The sequence below is a fragment of the Rhinatrema bivittatum genome, chromosome 9, assembly GCF_901001135.1.
Source record: "Rhinatrema bivittatum chromosome 9, aRhiBiv1.1, whole genome shotgun sequence".
NCBI lineage: Eukaryota > Metazoa > Chordata > Amphibia > Gymnophiona > Rhinatrematidae > Rhinatrema > Rhinatrema bivittatum.
The window spans coordinates 78,608,143-78,629,800 of record NC_042623.1 but is presented as its reverse complement, the minus strand read 5'-3'; the positions used below and the strand labels follow the sequence as shown (position 1 = coordinate 78,629,800).

The window sequence follows — 21,658 nt, the reverse complement described above, 5'->3', positions numbered from 1 at the left end:
ACTCCAGCACAGCAGCCTTCGTGGGGGTTTCTTTAGGACTGGGGGGTGGGACAGGGAGGGCAAGGTCGGGGGGGGGGGGGGGGGAGGGAACAGGGAAAGCCAGCAAGGCTCCCTGAGGGCTCGACGCACACAATTTGTTATAAAATTGGGCGTACATTTGTGCGCGCCGGGTTGCATGTACAAATGTATGCCCGCGCGTATGTTTTAAAATCTGCCCCATAATGGCTTAATTTGTGCTGGGCAGAGTGAGGCTGATGGCAACTATCAGGAGGTCCATATTCAGCTGCTCTGGTCTGAATATTGGCACTTATCTGGGTTGTTAGGTGCATAAGTAGCTCCGCCCAGGAATGCCCCTTCCTGCCCAACTTACAGGCCGATACAGTACAGTGTATGCATGTTGATGGCCCTATTAGGTATTCCCGCATGATACAGAAAGTAAAATGTGCAGCCAAGCCGCACATTTTGCTTTTATTTTTATTTATTTATTTACTTACTTACTTATTCATTTTTATATTCCGTCATTCGGTTCAGCCATCATAACGGTTTACAAAGTCAAACAAAAACAGATACATTATACATAGTTACAAAAAAGTAACAATGGGGGGGGGGAAATGGAAGGAAGGGGAAGATGGTGGGGTGAAAAAAGGGAGGAAAAGGGAAAAAAGGGAAGTAACAGTAATAGTATTAATTTATCATAAAGGAGGGATTCTATCATTACTTCTTATAAGTTCCGAATTGTAATGGATATGGTTGATGCTAATTGTAGATACTTTTTCTTTCGTGCCTGGGTTTGGTTGGTTGAGTTGATTGTAGATGGATTGTTGATATAGATGATCATTAATGTAGACTGTTTGAAAAAGGAAAGTTTTTAGATCTTTCTTGAGCTTTTTGATATTGGTTTGAGTTCTCAAATAAAGTGGTAGAGAGTTCCATTTTTTTGGACAAACAATGGAGAAAGCTCTATTTCTAGTGGATGATAGTCGAGCATCTTTGATGGGAGGAATATTTAGACAAGAAGTGTTATTAGATCGAAGATTTTTTTGGTAATTTGTGGAGTGACTTTTAAACCAGTATGTTTATGGGGATCAGCATTCACTAATTTGTGAATGATGGTCAGGATCTTATAATTAATTCGAGATTTAATAGGAAGCCAGTGAAGTGACACTAGTATTGGGGTGATGTGATCATATTTTTTTGTTCCAGCTAAAATTCTAGCTGCTACATTCTGAAGAATCTGCAGAGGTTTGATGTTAATGAATGGAAGACCAATCAGAAGGGAATTACAATAGTCTATTGAGAAAATTAAGAGTTGTAAGACAGTTCTGAAATCCAATGAATTTAGGAAAGGTTTTAAACATCTGAGAACTAGGAGCTTGTGATATCCTTCTTTGATTTTAGTAGTTATGTGCATATTGTAGGAAAGGTTTTTATCCATGATAACTCCAAGGTTTCTGGTGTGATTGACAGGGGATATAAAATTGATTTGATTGTTAGCAATGAATTGAGGTGGTGGAATTAAGTTGGATTTTTTGTTCATGATAATTATTTCTGTTTTATCAATATTGATTATTAATAATAAAGGTAATAAAGGTAGACGCTAATTTGTTCGGGTACTGGGAAAGTGCACAGAAAAGCAGTAAAAACTGCTTTTCTGTGCACCTTCTGACTTAATATCATGGCGATATTAAGTCGGAGGTCCCGAAGGGTAAAAAAAGTAGAAAATTTTTTTTAAAAAAAAATTGAAGTTGGCCCGCAGCTGTCGGGTCAAAAACCGGACGCTCAATTTTGCCGGCATCCAGCTTCCGAGTCCGTGGCTGTCAGTGGGCTCGAGAACCGACGCCGGCAAAATTGAGCGTCGGCTGTCAAACCCGCTGACAGCCGCTGCTCCGGGCCAAAAGGAGGTGCTAGGGATGCGCTAGTGTCCCTAGCGCCTCCTTTTGCCTGTTTCTACCGCCGGGCCTCATTTAAATACTGAATTGCGTGCACAGCGCCCGCTCTCCCGCGGACTTTACTGAATCGGCCCGTTAATTGGCTATTTAACCAGATAGACAGTGGTGGTTGCTGATTGAAACAACACCACTTAGACAGATACATCCAAATTTATTCGGCTAAGGGCCAGAGTTTTAAACCTACGCGCGGGCGTAGATTTGTGCGCGTAGCCATGCGCATGTTATAAAATCCGGAGTCAGCGCGCACAAGGGGGTGCACACTTGTGTACCTTGCGTGCGCCGAACCCTAGTGGAGCCCTGATGTCTTTCCCTGTTCCCTCCGAGGCCGCTCCAAAATTGGAGCGGCCTCGGAGGGAACTTTCCTTCCACCCCCCCACCTTCCCCTCCCTAACCCGCCCCCCCAACCCTATCTAAACCCCCAACTGCTGTGCCGGAGGCCTCGGTCCCACCCCTGCCCCGCCCTGCCCCCGGCCCGCCCATTCCCTGCCCATTTTTTGAAGCCCTGGGACATACGCGCATCCCGGGGCTTGCACACGTCGCCGGGCCTATGCAAAATAGGCTCAGCGCGCGCAGGAGCGGGTTTTCGGGGTTACGCACGTAATATACGCTCATAACCCTTTGAAAATCCGCCCCATGTGTCGCTGGATATTGGCCTCCAGGCTGTTAGCCACAGGATATGAAACATAAATTTTTTGTCATTCAATGCAGAGTTTATTCATTATATACCAGGTAACAGGTTCTATTCACCTTCATTAACTTCAACATAATCATATAACAGGAGTTTCATAGTACTCACAGTCAATCCAGTCCGAATCAGAATATTCCAGTTAGTTTCCACATGTATTACAAAGCAGGATTATGGCTCTTCCTCATCCAGGATTCACAATCTTCAAGTTTCCAGGAACACTGGGATATCTCCAGTGATCCCTCGTGAAGTGGAGGAGAAGCTTAGTGGTTAGAGCAGTGCGCTACAAACAAGGGTTCACATCCCACTACTGCTCCTTGTGAATTTGGCCAAGTCTCTCCGGGGGACAGAGAAATACCTACAGTATCTGAATGTAATCCACTTCGAAGTGGCTGAAAGGTGGAATATAAATCTAAATAAATTGTGAACACCCAAGGACCAATCTGAGCCTTTTGGGATAAGGCCGCATTCCTGTCTGTCTATAGTCTGAGCTTGGCTTCCTCAGAACCATTCTGTGGCTCCATGAACAGCATGCCCACCCTGAACTGAAGAGACCCTTGATCAAGGCTAGCCAGAACACTCTGTTCCCTGATAATTACATGCTGCTTTATGAATTCTGTCAAAAGTAAATTAAAATCTTTAAATGAAAAGCATATGTAGTTGTGAATATGTAGTAAGTATAGTATGCCAAGGCACTGTGTTCTGTTCTCATTTGTATGTTATCACACCTGTAATACTTCCTATTTGCCAGGAAAAGTTAGAAATAGAATAAAGCCTTTGAACAAATTGGCAAACTGCATGTATTAAGATTTTTAGTTGAGAAGGATCAGAATTTTTAAGAATGGGGAAAAACAGAACAAAGATATAGGCAAGATCAATGAGAGAGCACATCGGAAAAGAAATCTGAGATTAGAAAAAACAAACAAACAAAGAACCCTCATTTTTATATCAGGCAATATGTGCTTAGTGTGGTAACACTTAAAGCCTTCAAAGTTTAATTGTTTTGGCTAGCCAGAACTATAGTAGTCCTGCCACTTCACTACTCTGTGAATGAGCATCTAAACAATGGAGAGAGAGCGAGAGAGAGAGAGTAAGACTATGAGTGAGAGTAAGAGTATGAGTGAGAGAGAGTAAGAGTATGAGTGAGAGAGATAGTGACAGCGTGAGGGAGTGAGAGTGTATGTGTGTGCTTCTTGGGCTGGTGCGGAACAGGTGTTGTTGCAGAGACTTTAAAACAGTCTGTGATTTGAGGAATTTTCATTAACCACAGGGCTATGGAATATGGTGGAAGAGTATGATTTCTTGTGCCTTACCTTTTTGTTCATTGATCTGAAAATTTAATAACCCCCCCCCCCAAAAAAAAACCAACTTACATCTCATTGAAGTGTAGTTCTTTTTTTCTTTTTGCTAAAATGGCTTTGCAAAGTTGTTTTTGCACATAGTTTAGCTATGCATTATTAGATAAGGAGCTGCTTTTTATAATTTTTCATCACACTCCCCCCCATTAGCTGTGAAGATAATTACATTGTCACTACCATAAAACTATGCAAGACAAATATCTAGGTGAGGTGAAAACAGTTAAATCTTGTGAGTTAAATAGGCAAATAATAATGAGCACTGTCACAGATGACATGCACTATTTGCTCTTTTAGTGCATGAGTGGTCTTTGTTCCATTTTGCGCTCTCTGGTTCATCGGCCTCATGGTTTGCATCTGCTCTTTGTGCATGGACCTGCACTGTATATTGCCCTGAACCATGGTGCGTTCTGAATCTTTTGAGGCAAGAGAGATTCCTTTCAAAGAAATCAGTCTAAATAAAGGTTGAGTTGAGGACTTTGTAATATAATAACATTTGTGCTCCGGCATTACTTTAAATCATTTAAGTCCATTTCTGTATGTTTTATATAAACATTGTTATTTATAAAAAGGATGACCTTACACATGGGTACTCATGTAATTAAACAAAGAAGATTTTGTTTAATTTTATACACGTGTGGGTGATAACTCAAGAAAGGAAAACCGTGGTGGAGATAGAATAAAATAAGGAATGGAAAGATAGGAAATGACACGGAGAGTGATGTTCCCTATTGAAAATCTGAGATAGTGCCTCATAGAACTCTGGAGATAAATAACAAATGCAAATTAGCCATGTGACCAGTAATGGGAGAAATATTGCTCAGTTCAGGTAGTAGTAAGATTTCATTTATTTGTTTGGATTTATTACCCACCTTTCTGAATAGAAAATTCACTTGGTGAAGTACAACATATTAGAATGACAGCATACAGTCAGAGACTAGTGGGCATAGCAGCATAACAATTCAGGTCTGAAGAAAGATAGTACGAACTAGACTTGGAATAAGCAATAAGGACTAGACTTCAAATAAGTAAACATTTCAGCAAAATAAAAGGATGTAATAGCATGCTCAAGGCACTCATATATAGTGCCATGCAGTGTATAGCAGTTCAGTTTAATTCTAATGCAGGGGGGTGGTAGGCTGCTGCTGCTTTCCAGGATGGAGGTAGTTATGTGACTGCCATTAAAGGCCTAGCAGAAGAGCCAGGCTTTACCTTGCTTCTTGAAGTGGGAGTAGTCATGTGTTTGGCAGAGCTCTTCTGGAAGGGAGTTGCATAGGGGAGATGCTGCTCCTTAAAAAGTTTGTCAACCGGTATTCATTCTTTTGATTTATTTTTTTTTCCACGGAGACGTGGGGAGAGCATCGTACAGGCCTGGAAGGGTTGTAGAAGAACGGTCTTTCCCTCGGGTAACGAGGTCCATTTCCTCTGAGAATGTAGAAAATCAGGGTCAGGGTTTTGAATTTCGTTTTATAGGGCACTGGTAGTTTATATAGGATAGGTGTGATATGGTCATGGGGCTTGTATCGCTCTATCAATCGAGCAATGGAGTTTTATATTATTTGGAGTTTGTCCCACACACACTGCATAACAGTAATCCAACTATGGGGTTACTGTGGACTGCCACTGTAAAGATTGCAGAGTGACCATGTGTAAGAGGCTTGTTCAACTATGCTGTGCAATCATAAGAGAGCTCCAGCAATGAGTAGGTTTACATCAGCATTGTAAATGGTTAATAGGTTTGCAAAAATAAAGGACTATATCATTCCAGCATCCTCTGGAGACTTGAAATGTTTCTTAACCCCAATTCTATGAATCTCATGCTGTAAGATATAAAGTCAGAATGCTAGGCAAGCAGAACTGAGCTTTTTCGTACACTGCTCCATTGTTGTGGAATTCAATATCCAGAGATTTCTGCTCATATTTGGATCTGGTAAATCTTCCAATGTCCCATTAAACTATGGTTTGTTGGGCTTGCCTTTCTGAATTAGAGTCTTCTGGATATTGCCAGGTTTTTTAAAAAATTGCTTTTTATTCTAGTGGGTTGGTTTTTTATGGGTTTTTACAGTCTTGCACTTGTCGCAGAAATCTGAAATGTGCAAAAAGACTACTAGAAACCGATTGAATCGTGATTTCCGTTGCAAATCTTTCTTCTAAATGGAGAGGTTACATCCTGAATGGTTGGGAGGGTATTTGAAGTACTCGTGCTTTGCTGCTTTTTCTGAGCCATAACATTTCTGGTTTACCTGGGTTAAGTTTTAATTTATTTTGTACTAGCCAGCCAGAGATTGCTTCCAGGCATTCGCTTTCTTTAATGATTCATCCTGCTGCCAAGGCCAAAGTGACTATAAAAAAAAAGAAATTAAACCAAAATTCTGAATCAGCTTGGCTAAGGGCTGCAAATAATTATGAAGGGGGTTATTTTGTAACTTCATGCATAAGTTAGCCGGCAAGTAGCATGTGCTCAAATTAGGTGAACTTAAACGAGAAGTCCACTTTGAAAATAATCCTGGTAAAAACAATGTGCATACAATTACACTTGCTATTTAGTGGGTGTAGTTTTGCTGAGATAATTTAGGCACATATTTTGTTTCCTTTATTTTTATTTATGTTTATACATCAAAGCACTTATAAGTTATATAATACTTTGTATGGTAAATGAATGGAGAAAAGGAAAAGTCATAAATATAAAAAAAGAAAAGAAAACAATACATAGTCATCCTATACTTATTTTACCAATCCTAAATAGCAAGAAAAAAGATAAGGGAAGCAAAGAGAAGGAAGAGAATCATACGTAACATTAACGAAAAAGCCATAGCAATGATTTATAGCTCCAGCATCAACTGTACAAGCCTATTGGTCCACCAAGGGAGCTGGAGATGATGATAAAACTTTCCTTGCATCAATAAAGGATCTGAGTTGCTCAGGACAAAAGAAAATATAACTGGAAGAGGAAGATCTAACACAACTTTTGCAGGGATAAATTAGCATAAAGGTAGCACCTCCTTTCTAAGAAGAAGAAACTCTCTTCTCTGCTCCCCTTGAGAGATCTGGAAAGATACGCATAACCTGGCCATGAAAACTGGAGTTGAGTTACAGAAATATAATGACATTACTAAAATCCCCATCAGTAACAAAAGAAACAAGCAAAGTGGCGTGATCAATGATTCATATCCAGAAGTTTCAATGAGTTGAGTAATATTCAAAGAAGAGGAAGCAGAGAAATAGAGGAGACAGAGTGGGAAGAAGAAGGCAAAAAGATAGCCTTATTAATGGAAGTCAGTGAATCAGAGGGAATTTTCAATACATCCATGAAATATGCCCTCAAAGCCATTAAGAGAAGTTCTCCCCTAACCTTGGGAAAATTCAGGAAATGAAGATTCAAGCAATGTGATGAATTTTCAAAAAACTCTGCCCTTCTGGAAATAACAGTCCACTCTTGAATTAAATTAGCCTGGACAGTGGCCATTTTTGCCATATCTTGCTGAATTCCATCATTATTATGCTGACTCAGCTTAGAATCATGAAGCGTGACCAAGGGATCCAATTTGGAAACAAAAGTATCCAACTTACTAGTCGTTGAAGCCAAAACCTGTCCAAACTGGGACATCAGCTCCCAGAGAGAGTCCAGCATGACCTCCTTTGGCTTCATGGAAGGCCACAGCGATTCACCCGATGGCAAAATAGTAAGGATCCCCGGATCCAAGACTTTAGAAGAATTCCCTGCCCCTGGAACCGCCAGGGGCACCAAAGGTGAAAAACATTCTGGCGATGAAATCAATTCCAACCTCCCTCCAGATGAAACACCAGGCGCCAGTCCCCCATCGGTGCCCTCCCGTGTAGCCATCAGGTCGACCGAAAGGGATCACATCCAGACACCAGTGACAAAGCTTGCAGGCGAGGGCTGAGGGACACCTCCTCTCCAGAAGAGATCAGCGATCCTCCGTTGACCCTCACAACGGGGTCTCCGCTGCCCAATGAACCAGGAGCTGGAGACGTGAAAGATGTTATCAGCTGCTGTCCTTCAAAGTAGATGGTCTCAGGGGGATCGATCTGTACCTTTACTTTATGTTTTGGAGCCATATCAGGTAAGAAAAAAATCAAAGAAACACACAGGGAAAGAACAGCAGATTTCAGCATCTCAGTCATACGCCATCTTGCTTCCTTGCATCCCATACACATACTTTTTAAAATGAAAAAGCATGCGTGCAAGTTCCAAACCCACCCAAACTCCAAACCCTGGACTTCTTCTCCCCTATACGTGTAATTTCCCGTGTGTATTGGTCACACAATTTTTATTGGGTCATTTCTGCAGATAAAGCACTATTTTACCTGCAGAAGTCCCTTTCAAAGTTACCCTCTAAATAACTTGAGTGATAAAATGGAGCCCTGAGGGGACTCCACAGTTTGACATTCATGAAGGGTACACTTTATCAACAAATTGTACTTACTTGGTTCTACCTCATAAAAAAAAAAAAAAAAAGAAGACATGAACCACTTTAAACTTTGCCTGAAAAATCTAGATCAGACCAAAATGTTAAGAAGAATGTTGTAATCCACTGTGTCAAATGCTGCTGATAAATCAAGGAAAACTAGAAATAATTGTGCCTTTTATCTAGTTCTCTTAACAGACTGTCTATCAATGACACTAAAGTAGTTTCTGTCCTACATTTAGCCTGAACTCAGATTGAAAGTCATCTAAGGACTTTGAGACATCAAAAAACTTCTGGTGTTGAAAGGCAACAACCCCAGGAAGGGGATGCTTGAGCTGGACCTGTCATTCTTCATTAAATCTGAATCTAGGGTAGATAGATGTTGCATGGCCCTGCTGTCACTGCTACCAGCTCCTGCGCTGAAGAGGAAAACCTTTGAATAGGCTTGCAAAGGGGCTTACAAAGGTCAAGCCACTGGTCCATACCAATCCAGCCCTACAGCCCTGCTCCCATAAGTGACATCTCCAGGGTTGGATAATCACTGGTGGTGTTAACTGGTCCTGAATGGTCCGTGGGCCTTGGAGAGAAAGAGCAAGGTATGGGAGACCAGGAGGCAGAGATGGGGGCTGGCTAGGCACTGCTGCTGCTGGTTGTATGATGGGTTTATTAAACAGTCTGTAAGGATGCAGAATTCGATGTTGATTTCAGTCTTTCAGTATTTTGAGATTTTGTGGTATAGGCCAGGATTAAATATTCAGAAGGCACCCAATTCATTTTTCTACCCTAGCTGGTACAATTAAAGTTGTGTTCTGGTGCTATATGCTCTTGCTTTTGTTTTATCAATATTTACCTAGCATAATAGACTAGTCACAAAGGGCACATTGATGACACTGTTGTCCAGAGTATGGGAATTTTTTTTTTCTTTTGTCATTTGCAGATGATATTTTCAACCAGTTCTGCCAGGATCCTCCTGCCTCTTTATCTCACTCTGTATTGGAAAATATGAAAATCTCAACAGTCATGAAGTGTGTGAGAAAAAAACAATGCTCGCTACATCTCAATGTTAAAGGAACAGTGAACTTTGATGGTATGTTAAAAGTATTATATATACACATGTAAAACAAAGCAGAATCTTTCCCAGCAGTAATATTTTATTATTTTTAGCTTTTGGGCATATAGACCAAGAAACAAAAGAAGTCTGATAGGTTACAAGTTGGGAAAACACTCAACTGACTGACCCACAGGTTGCTAAAGAGTATGCCAGACTGGAAATGGGTTATTTACCCTGAAGAAATTAGATGTTAGCCATGTATAGCCAATAAACTCTTTTCACATCTTGATTTGTAATAGGGATGTGCTTTTGTTTGAAACATCAGTGGAGTCTGAACAGAAAAAGTCCATTTTTGGTTTGTTTCTTTATGCTTCAAACAAAATTCTGGTGCTTCTGGGAAACCCTGAAATTTGGTTTCTTTTCTTTTCTTTTTTCATTTTGGCAAGTAAAAACAACATGCCCTTCCCCCCAGTGGTCCTCTCATGGTCCTCCACTGCCCTCTGATCCTTTCCAGGGCTCTCTGAGATTGAAAGAATAGGAGAGATTTCCAGTCAATCCTGCCCCACAGGTTCTGATTAAAAACGGGTACTGGTCTGCTTCAGGAGTGGCCAACACCAAGTTATTTTAGACCCATAAAATAATATATTGAATTATGAACATAAAGCTGTGTTGCTTGGCTACCTCTGTTGATTTACTGTGTTGCTGTACCATAGTTGCTGTACTGTACTTCTGTACCGTATTTATTGCATTGCTTTACTGCCTATGTTTCTTTAATGTATTACTTTATGGCTGTTAAACAACTTTGCACCGGCCGACTTAAGGCCAGTGCCTTTTTCCAACTGAAGCCTGTTGGGCAGGAGTGATTGGGGATTGATCCTGTCCCTTTCAGCTTCAGAGAATTCCGTAAAGGCAAGGGGGGGGGGGGGGGCAGCAGGGGGGCAATGGTGGTGGTGGGGGGGGGGCAATAGAGGAATGTTTCTTTGTGTTCTTTTTGATTGGGAGGTTAAAAAATGTAGGAGTCCATTTTCATCTGCTGTGTGGCTCGGCTAATTAAGGATAAACATATCTGGCTAACTAGCAGGGTATATTCAGCAGCAGAACCACGTCACTGGCTATCTTAAAGTTAGCTGCTTATGTCTAACTGGCTAACTTTAGGGCAGCCCTATGACCTAACCAGAATTAACTGCATAGATTATGTGGCTAACTCTGCTATGCCCAGAAACTGCCCCCAGTTTCTGGGCATAGCATGATTTATGCGGCTAAATTCTAGCCGCAGGTAGCCATTTAGATGGCTAACCTTTTAGTTATCCATCTAAATAGGTTTTGAATATCAACCTCGATATGTTTAGTCTGATTTGGCAAACAAACCAAACTGAACAGGCTGTTAAATGCCATACTGACCTCTAACATGGTAGAGCATATAGCCATAGGTGCTGACCCAGAGTATTTAATTCCTTTCCAAATTCTGGCTTCAAAAGCTATTCATTGTGCTTGTACCAAATATATAGTACGCACAGTATATTAGCCGGGCTGGCAGCAGGGCTGCCAACAAGCACCACGACATAAGAGTCAGGCTGCTTCATTTCTAGACTAGAACTGCCTATCATAAGGAAAATGAAACTTCAAGTTGTTGAGGGTCCGTCCAGCGAGCAGCCACTTTTACCTTCCCTCCCAGGCCACAGGAGACCCACCAATGCCAGCTGGATGGGGGCACGACCGTCCGCTGTGAAGGCCCGACGCACTGCGCTAGGGCCGCCGTCCAGCTGAGCAGGGCGTCCTTAGGCGCGCACGCGCGTGCGGCTTGAGCACATTTAAAGGGCTTGTGGTGGGAAATCCTCCGTGGCGCCCTAGATGGCATCACAAGGCTTTCACTATTTAAGGCCTGCTCTGCCCTGTCTCAGATGCCTCGGCACTAGGTCAGACTCCCTGGAGTAGCTTTTTGTCACATCGTTCCTAGTTCCTGATCCTGCTTCTGTCCCTGTGCCTTGCCTTCGTGTTCCTGTGTCTTCGGAGTTCCTGCATCCCTGTTTTTGGTCCCTCGTCTTCCTTCAGGGTCTTTCTTCCCACTGTGCTGACCCTGCCTTTCTTCCTTCGGATTGATTGCTTGGCTTGACTTCAGACCTCTTTTTGACCATTGTGGATTTCTGCCTGCCTTGTGATCTCTGCTTGTTTCTCATCTTCCTGAGCACTGCCTGCCCCGACCTTGGCCTCCTTCTCATCTTGCTGTCTGCTGCCAGCCCCGAACTCTGCTTGGACTGACCCTGTTTCCTTCTTGCTGGCCAACTGTCTCTTCAACCATGGATTCATCACTGCACAGAGGCCCGTGCCTAAGTCCATCCGGCCCTGGCACCCGAGGGCTCAACCTAAGGGGAACGTGGGCTGATAGTGGTGAAGTTCCTGTTGGGCCTTTGCTCTAGTCAGCTCCTCCTGATGTCGGTGAGAACCTATAGGGCTCCTCCTTGTGGGTAGCACCAACCTCATCTCAGTCCAAGGGTTCACTTCCACAACACAATCCATGGGATAAAACCATAGATTTGTTCAACCTGTTCCTTCCCTGCATGGTGCTTGTTGGTAACTATAGTGCTGGCAGTGTGGCTAGGGATTAGGGATTGGAGCTCTGAACCTAGAGACCATCAGGCTGATATTTAGAATACCTAAACTACATTCCTAAAGTTTGGTGACATTTCAGTTAGACTTGGGGCCTGATTTACTATTCTGTATCAATAGGAAAACTACTTAGTAAATGAGGCTCTTAGATTCCTAAGTTTTAGGATAAACATTTTTCTAACTTGAGTTTCTAAAACTGACTCCCTTCCCTACATTTAGGATTGCTATTTATTTGCTTACTTTTAGGGTTCTAAGGGCCTGATTTAGCAAGATATTTTCCTATAGACACAGAATGGGAGAAAAGCCTTAGGGGCGGATTTTAAGAGCCCTGCTCGCCTAAATCCGCCCAAATCCGGGCGGATTTAGGCGAGCAGGGCCCTGCGCCGGTAGGCCTATGTTCAATAGGCCTACCGGCATGCGCAGACCCCAGGATTCGCGTAAGTCCCGGGGTTTGGCAAGGGGGCGTGTCGGGGGCATGTCGGGGGCGGGCCCGAGCCGCGCGGCGTTTAGGGGGCGTGTCGGCAGCGTTTTGGAGGCGGGCCCGGGGCGTGGCCGTGCCCTCCGGACCCGCCCCCAGGTTGCGTCCCGGCGCGCGGGGATTTACGCCTCCCAGAGGGAGGCGTAAATCCCCCGACAAAGGTAAGGAGGGGGTTTAGACAGGGCCGGGTGGGTGGGTTAGGTAGAGGAAGGGAGGGGAAGGTGAGGGGAGGGTGTTAGAGGATTCCCTCCGAGGCCGCTCCGATTTTGGAGCGGCCTCGGAGGGAACGAGGGTAGGCTGCGCGGCTCGGCGCGCGCCGGCTATACAGAATCGATAGCCTTGCGCGCGCCGATCCAGGATTTTAGCGGATACGCGCGGCTACGCGCGTATCTACTAAAATACCGCGTACTTTTGCTGGCGCCTGATGAGCCAGCAAAAGTACGCGGTATTTTAGTAGATACGCGGCTCTGCCCATGTTTTAGGCGCCTGCCCATGTTTTAGGCGCCTGTTAAAAAGAGACACCTAAATTTAGTTGCTCAGCTGAGATGATATTTTCATTTAGGAAAATCTTGGTAGCTGCGTCCATTTTATGCTTGAATCATTTCTTCTTTGGTTTTATTTATGTGGACATCTGTGACACATTTTTTTTTACTTCCATTACATTTCCTGTATGGTTTATAAATGTTTCTTTTTTTTTTTTTTTGCTGTATGGTTTATAATTTTTTTTTTGCTTTTTAACTTTTATTTGTGCTATTTCCTTTTCGAGTTCCAAGACTTTTCCATTTGGGTTGAATCAAAGATAAATATTCTTACCTTATCTGTGTACAAGTCAAGTTGGCATCATGAACTTTATTGTACACTGAACAAACTTGGAATTCTTCTTTTATTTATATGTTGTACACAGGGCATTAGAGTTTGTGGGTTCCCTCTGAGGCTGTGTGAGTAAGATGGGGTGCCCTCAGAAATTACTGTATCAGGTTTAGAGGAGGGCTCCCTTCTATAAACTCTCCATGATCAATAGGTGCTAACTCCTCCCTCTCTCTCCAGACATCCCTCTCTCACCTCAGACACTACCCCATAAGGGCACACAGCATGTTCTAGACAGGTGTCTGCAAAGTGGGTGTCTGCTCTGCCTAACGGGAAACCCAGCCCTGGTTGCATAAAATAGCATTAATACTGCCTTCTGAATTTCTGTTAAAACAGAAGTACTATCTAGATTTTTCACAATATCATCTTACCTATTTCTTGGGCTTTTTACTTTCTTTTCTATCTCTCAGTTCCCTTTCTCCTCTGATGTCTACCATTATTATTATTTTTTTTAAAGTTGTTTAAGTCCATTCTTTTGTTGTTCATGTTGTATTATACTTTACAACAATTAGCCTGAAATTTACATGAGGTCTAACAAAGGGAGAGAAAGGAGGATCTGGATTTACTTTTTACCATAATGGTGGAAGTGTCCAAGGGTACTAACTTAGCATTTCCCCCATAGAGATAAAGGGACATATATAATGAAATCTGCAGTAAACACATTTTGGTGTGTGAGTCTGTAAACATTTAACATGCACCATGCAATGTCAGGTGATATGCAATTGTTTTACCAGTCTGATATTTGACCATTTCTTTCCCTTGAACTTCCTGACATTGTTGTTTGTTAGCTGTGTTTTACCAGTGGCATGTTAAAAGTTTTTCTCAGTAGCATGGCCATGGTAGTCGTATGCACGGTAACAAAATACTAGGCCATGCGCCCTGGCTATCTGCCAAAATCTCCCATGCCAAAATGAAGAGGGATAGTTAGCATGGAGGACTCCCCCAGCATAACATTGAAAGGGCCTCTTGAGGCACGATGTTCCCCCTACCTCTTGACACTGAAGTAAGGAGCCTCTGAGTCCCAATTCCCTTCATCTCCAGCATCAAAGTAAGGTATCTCTGAGCCACAATCCCCAATACCCCCGGCACCAAAGTGGAGGCCTCCGAATCCTGATCTCCCTGGGGGAGTGAGGGGGAAAGACCGGTCCTCAGTGGCCCTTAGGATGTTGTGCTGGGGCAATCTTCTGATTTAACTGCCTCTTTTATTTTGGGCTGGTTTGCACAGGGAATTTCCTGGTACTGGATCTGCTAAAAACATAACACCTGGTCCAGGGCATATTAGGAAAACATATCACACTATTTACCATGCACACATTAAGGCTTTATTTGCATATGATTCTCCCTCATTTATATTCAGGTATGTGCTAATTTTAGAAGGTACCTGGTAATGTATTGAGGGACCCTTTTGACATGTATATTAAAGCCTACATATCACTGTATTTGTAGCATGCACAAAAGGTCCTTATCATGCACATTAAGTTTTATTGCATAGGATTTAAAATAGGAATAACCCTTTAGTACATCTGGCCCTAAGTTAGCTTTCAAAAGCTTTAAACACTAATATCTTCTACGAATGAAACAAAAGTGGGAACAGAAAAAGAGGAAGCTTAATGATTTAGTTTTATTTGGCAACAGAATTATCTGCCTTTCTGTTCCTCGTATTGCTGGTTAAACCCTGTAAAGCTTGTCCGATCTTGATTCAGAGAAAATAAACAGTTACTTATGAGTTGAGGCTCCTCTGCTTCGTCATTGATGAAATACTGTTTACAGTAACATTCAGAACAATTTGCCCCACCCCCAGCAGGAAGAACCCAAGGAATTCCTAACCAAAAGAAGTCACACATTTCTCTGAAATAAATCCAGGAGAAGGAATCTTCCTTTCATGAACAGTCATGTCCCAACAGAGAAGTCAAATGGCAATTGAAATGCAGAAAGGATGAGAAATTTTCAAAGGCATTTTACCTGCAGAAATGGTCTTTTACAAAATTCTCCACCCAGCCTCCATATCTATGTATGGAGATGTTCCAGGGGGCAGGATTTTATATGTATACTTTTCCATTTCAAAAATATGAGTGTAAATTCCCTGAAAATTTTCCATGCACATAATGGGGCAGATTTTATAACATCTGCGCGCGCACATGTACACCTGATTTTATAACATGCGCCCAGATGTTATAAAATCCAGGGTCGGCGCGCGCAAGGGGGTGCACAATTGTGCACCTTGCGTGCGCCGAGCCTGCTCTGAGCCGCGTTGCTTTCCCCTGTTCTCTCCCAGGCCGCTCTGAAATCGGAGCGGCCTCGGAGGGAACTTTCCTACCCCCCCCCCCCCACCCACCTTCCCTTCCCCTACCTCCCCCCCCCCCCCCTTTGTCTCATTCCTGTGATGCCTTCTTTTTTTTATTTTAAAACTTACTTTAGCCCTGGGGCTGAAGTAAGTTGCGTGTGCTGGCTGACTGCCGGCGCGTGATCCCCGCCCCAGCGGCCGTGCGGAGGCCTCTGGCTCTGCCCCCGCCCCATCCCGCCCCCACCCCTTTCCCGCCCCTTTTGTAAAGCCCCGGGACTTACTCGCATCCCGGGGCTTTACGAGCATCACCGGGCCTTTTGAAAATAGGCGGCAGGACGGGTTACGCGCATAAATCCTCTGGATCCTGCTCTTCTTTCATGTGTAAAAGAATTTCACCCCCAATACTGTACCTGTCCCTTGGGTTTTTGCATCCTAAATGCATAACTGTGCACTTTTTAGCATTACATCTTAGCTGCCAGAACATATACCTTTTCTCAAGCTTTGCTAGGACCCTTATTTTTTCAACAACTTCTGGTTGTCTACCCTGTTGCAGATTTTGGTGTCCTTGGCAAAAAGACAAAACTTTCCTGATAATGCTTCCTCAATGCTGCTGAAGAAAAAGTTGAAAAGAACCAATCTAAGGACCGATCCCTGAAGCACACTGCAAATAACTCCCCCCTTCTCAGAGAAAACTCCATTTACCACTACCCTTTGCTGCTTTCCACTCAACCAGTTTCTAACCCAGTCAGGATTCATATCAAAAGCACTCAATTTATTTATAAATCGCCTATGCATAACCGAAATCCAAGTACACTACTTCTATTGCTCTCCCTTGATCCAACTATCTTCTTCACCCAATCAAAGAAATTGATCAGATTCATAAAACAATGTTGCCTCAGATTTTGCAATCAATTGGATTCCAGAAATTGTACTATCCTCTGTTTTAGCAGCGATTACATTAATTTGCTCACTTCAGAGGTCATACTTAATTGTTCCTAGCCACTTTTAAAACTGATGTAATTTACATGCATTTTTACTGTCTAATCTAGGTGGGCAGTTTGAAAATTGCCCCTTAATAATTCATAACTGCAAAAATAAAATTCAGTATTCTTTTCTTAAAATGCTTAGCCAATCAATTACAGTGAAAGTTTCTCAGAGACTGTAAAAACAGATATTGTGTTTGGCAAAGGCTTGCAAAATGTAACTATCATTAAATAGGAATCATTGAATTATATAATCATCTTTTACTACATGAAATTTGGAAATACATCACAGGATCACATCTGATGTTAATTTAGTAATATATAATATATTTCCACTGATTATAATCCATGTTTCTGTATTATTAATTTATTGTTTTATGTTAATTTATAGTTTGTAATTTTGTTAACTTATTGTTCAATTACTTAATTCTGTCCTATCTTCCGACATCCATGTTTTTACTCTCCCTGTTTTAATGTAACTTCTCTTTTCCACTTATACGTTAATTGGTTTTTCCCCTTGTTCTAATGTAAACCGGTACGATAAGACCTGGTCTTGAGTGTCGGTATAGTAAAAGAAGTTAAATAAATAAATAAATAAATATAAAACTTTGTCCCATAGTAAAGACTAGTCAAGATTGTTAAGATATGTTTATGTGAGCATAAAATCTCAGTTGGAGATGTGAACTTGAAAAATCTTATGGCCAAATATTTTCAAGAGATTAAACATCCCATGAGTGCATTAAGATGTGCAATTATTGCTCATGTATCTAAGTTGACATGGGAAGCTAATGGGAACAAAGTTAAGGAACAAAGCCATGCAGATTTCAAAAGTGAACTCCCTGTGTCCAAAAGGACAAAAATGGAATTGATTTGATCCTTATTGTGTTGGAATAAATTAAACTGTGATTACTGATTGATTGAAAATGTATGTGCCATGTTTTGAGGTAAGTGTTACATATGTCTAACATCTTTCAGTCTGAGCTTCTCTCATGAGAAATTCTAACCATATGTGGGTATCATATGACAATAGCTTATACCAAAACACAATGAAAGTTGCATAATAAGAGCTAAGATTTATTAAATGTGCTTTACATTTCTAAAGAGACATGACTGTCCATACATGAAGTCATAATCCATTTGAATACTGTTATTACTTGCTGTGGGTCAGCTAACTGATAGAGCCCTATGTACTAAGCATTTTTTCCATAGACTAAAAGAGGTGAATATTCAAAAACCTACGAAGTAAGATAACCAAGTAAATTTACCTGTTTATCTTTACAGAGATATTCAACCACACTTACCTAGTGAGTCATGTGGCTGAACATTCAGTTAAATCTACCACTTCAAAATGTGAATGGGTAGATTTAGGCCCATCAGTTGCATGATTGGGGTTACTCAGCTAACTTTAGCTGCTAAGTACTGAATATTGTTGTCCTGAGCACATGCTAAAGGGATTTCTCTGGTGGAACTGTTTACTGCATTGCAAAATCTTCATTCTGGCTAAGTATTTTCTGCTTATTTTTACTTATTTTTGCTTATTGATCTGAAGTTGTGTAGAAAGCTTGTGTAGAAAGCTTCTGTGATTATTTCCTGCCTGTGTTTTAACTTCTTTATAGTCTGTTTCATTTTGTGTAGAAAGCTTGTGTAGAAAGCTTCTGTGATTATTTCCTGTCTGCAAAGCTATCAGCTTTTAAACTGGTAAAATCTCTCTAGTTTGGGGTTAGCTGGCACAAACTAAAAAACTGGGGCATAAAGACTGTTTTTTTAAAAAAGAATTGACCAAAACGCAAAGACAACAGTCCAGTAGTGCCCTGCTTTACCCAGCTTGTCCCAGGCTAAACTGTTTGACTCCCTCCCACCCCTGGGGCTTGTTTCTAATAAAGACTGCCTAGATTACCATTGGCAGCAAGATAAATTAGTACATTGGTTACAGTCAAGGAAATAAAGTCACAAATTACCAAGATGAGGACTATCCAATGTAACTGCTGTGGAGCCTTTATTCTGAGGGAAAGCATCTGGAAACTTAGAGCTTGCCCAATTTGTGCACAACTCTCTTCCTTGAAAATGGAGCTGACTGTGATTAAAGATCAATTAGCTTCAATTAAAAGAATTACACCCACATTGCATTACTCAGAAAATAATTCCCCAATACCACAAACAAACCAGGAGTCAAGAAAAGGAGATCCATTAGGCTCAGGTAGGACCCACAGTCACCCATTCTTGACAGAAGAGCAGCCAACAGGTATACCGCCCCACTCAAACAGGTCATTAGGAAATTCTTTAAAAACCAGGAATACAGTTGGCTCTGGTAGAATTAGACCTGTGATGAGGAGACACACAATGTACCAAATGCAAAAAGAACAACAAGCCTTCTCTAAAATAAAAACTGAAGAAGTTCTTGAGAAAAGCATTGCAGTATTACCAGAAAAGAGAGAGAAAACACAATGCATGCAGTATTTCAAGATCCATAAGCAAAAGAAAAATCTAATTGAGATGGATAACTCTGTCAACAGTGGCACTACCGCAAAAAGAAATAGTGAAGTGAATAACAAATCTCAACAAATATCTCACAAGGAGTCCAGGAAATGCAATAACCGTAAAGAGAGTACCTGGAAGGCTATGACCACAAATGCTCATAGTTTGGGAAATTAAATCCCAGATCTGCAGGCCCTAATGGCTGACGCAGAATTGGACATTGTTGCTATCACAGAAACATGGTTCACAGAATCTCATGAATGGGATACAACAATACCAGGCTACAACTTGTTAAGGAAGGACAGAGAGGATAGAAAAGGGGGAGGTGTGGCTCTTTATGTCAGAAACAACATCCAAGCAACTGAGCTACAAGGAAGTTGGGGTATTGAAGAAGCTCTATGGGTCGGCCCAAAAAAAAGATGACGGAGCATCCATTTATATTGGAGTGGTTTACAGGCCTCCAAACCAAAAGGAAGAGCTGGACAGAGATCTGGTTGAAGATATCCATAAGATAGGTAAGAAGGGAGAAGTGGTGATCGTGGGTGACTTTAATATGCCAGATGTAGACTGGAAAATCCCATCTGCAGAAACTAAAAATAGTAGAGCGATAGTGGATGCCATGCAAGTATCTTTGTTCAAACAAATGGTGTTGGAACCCACGAGAGAAGGAGCTATACTCGACTTAGTGCTCACTAATGCAGATAATGTCTCAGATGTCCAGGTGGGCGCCCACCTCAGCAGCAGTGATCATCAAACGGTATGGTTTAATATCACTAAAAGAATAGGGAAAAGAACCACAAAGACCCGAGTTTTACAGTTCAAAAACACAGACTTTGAGGAAATGGGGAACTACCTGGAGGAAGAACTTAAAGGATGGGAGAACGAGAGAGATGTGGATCAGCAGTGGACCAATCTAAAAGGAGCAATCACCAAGGCAACTGCTCTATATGTTAGAAATGTAAAGAAAAGCAAAAGAAAACTGAAACCTATCTGGTTCTCAAAGGAGGTGGCTGACAAAATTAAAGCTAAAAGAACAGCATTCAAGAAATATAAAGGATCCCAAAGGGAGGAGCACAAAGAAGAATATTTGTATCAACTGAGGGAGACAAAGAAATTAATCAAGTTGGCAAAGAGTCAAGCAGAAGAGAGGATTGCCAAGGAGATAAAAAATGGTGACAAAACATTTTTCAGATACATCAGCGAAAAGAGAAAGGTCCAAAGTGGTATAGTGAAATTGAAAGGTGGTAATGATCAATGTGTGGAGAGAGACGAAGAAATGGCAGAAATATTAAACGAATACTTCAGCTCTGTGTTCACTAAAGAAGACCCTGGAGAAGGACCATCTCTAAACAACAAGAAACTGGAGGGAAGGGGAATAGATGAAAATCCTTTTACAGTAGAAAATGTGTGGGAAGAACTAAAGAACCTGAAAGTGGACAAAGCCATGGGGCCTGATGGGATTCATCCAAGGATATTGAGGGAGCTCAGAGATGTTCTGGCGGGTCCGCTGTGTGACCTGTTCAATAGATCCCTAGAAACGGGAGTGGTGCCGAGTGATTGGAGAAGAGCGGTGGTGGTCCCGCTTCACAAGAGTGGGAACAGGGAAGAGGCAGGCAACTACAGACCGGTTAGCCTCACTTCAGTGGTGGGAAAAGTAATGGAGTCACTGCTGAAAGAGAGAATAGTGAACTATCTACAGTCTGGAGAATTGATGGACCAGAGGCAGCATGGATTCACCAGGGGAAGATCCTGTCAGACAAATTTGATTGACTTTTTTGACTGGGTAACCAAGGAATTGGATCAAGGAAGAGCACTAGATGTCATCTACTTGGATTTCAGCAAAGCTTTTGATACGGTTCCGCACAGGAGACTGGTGAATAAAACGAGAAGCTTGGGAGTGAGTGCCGAGGTGGTGACCTGGATTGCAAACTGGTTGACGGACAGAAGACAATGTGTGATGGTAAATGGAGCCTTCTCTGAAGAGAGAGCAGTTTTAAGTGGTGTACCGCAAGGATCGGTGTTGGGACCGGTCCTGTTCAATATCTTTGTGAGCGACATTGCGGATGGGATAGAAGGTAAGGTTTGTCTTTTTGCGGATGACACTAAGATCTGCAACAGAGTGGACACGCCGGAAGGAGTGGAGAGAATGAGACGGGATCTAAGGAAACTGGAAGAGTGGTCGAAGATATGGCAGCTGAGATTCAATGCCAAGAAGTGCAAAGTCATGCATATGGGGAGTGGAAATCCGAATGAACTGTACTCGATGGGGGGGGAAAGGCTGATGTGCACGGAGCAGGAGAGGGACCTTGGGGTGATAGTGTCTAATGATGTGAAGACAGCGAAACAATGCGACAAGGCGATAGCAAAAGCCAGAAGAATGCTGGGCTGCATAGAGAGAGGAATATCGAGTAAGAAAAGGGAAGTGATTATTCCCTTGTACAGGTCCTTGGTGAGGCCTCACCTGGAGTACTGTGTTCAGTTCTGGAGACCGTAT

The 21,658-nt window shown here is 42.2% G+C and overlaps 1 protein-coding gene across 2 annotated transcripts in view; it reads left to right on the top strand.

Annotated features, from left to right (window-relative positions):
• The window catches only part of IL17REL (interleukin 17 receptor E like), a 142,328-nt gene that overhangs the window by 33,698 nt on the left and 86,972 nt on the right, over positions 1-21,658 (top strand). For both annotated transcript variants that reach the window (XM_029616471.1, XM_029616472.1), the window contains exon 3: positions 9,357-9,506. In XM_029616471.1, the coding sequence (XP_029472331.1) occupies positions 9,357-9,506 (150 nt within the window). The remainder of the gene's footprint in view (positions 1-9,356; positions 9,507-21,658) is intronic.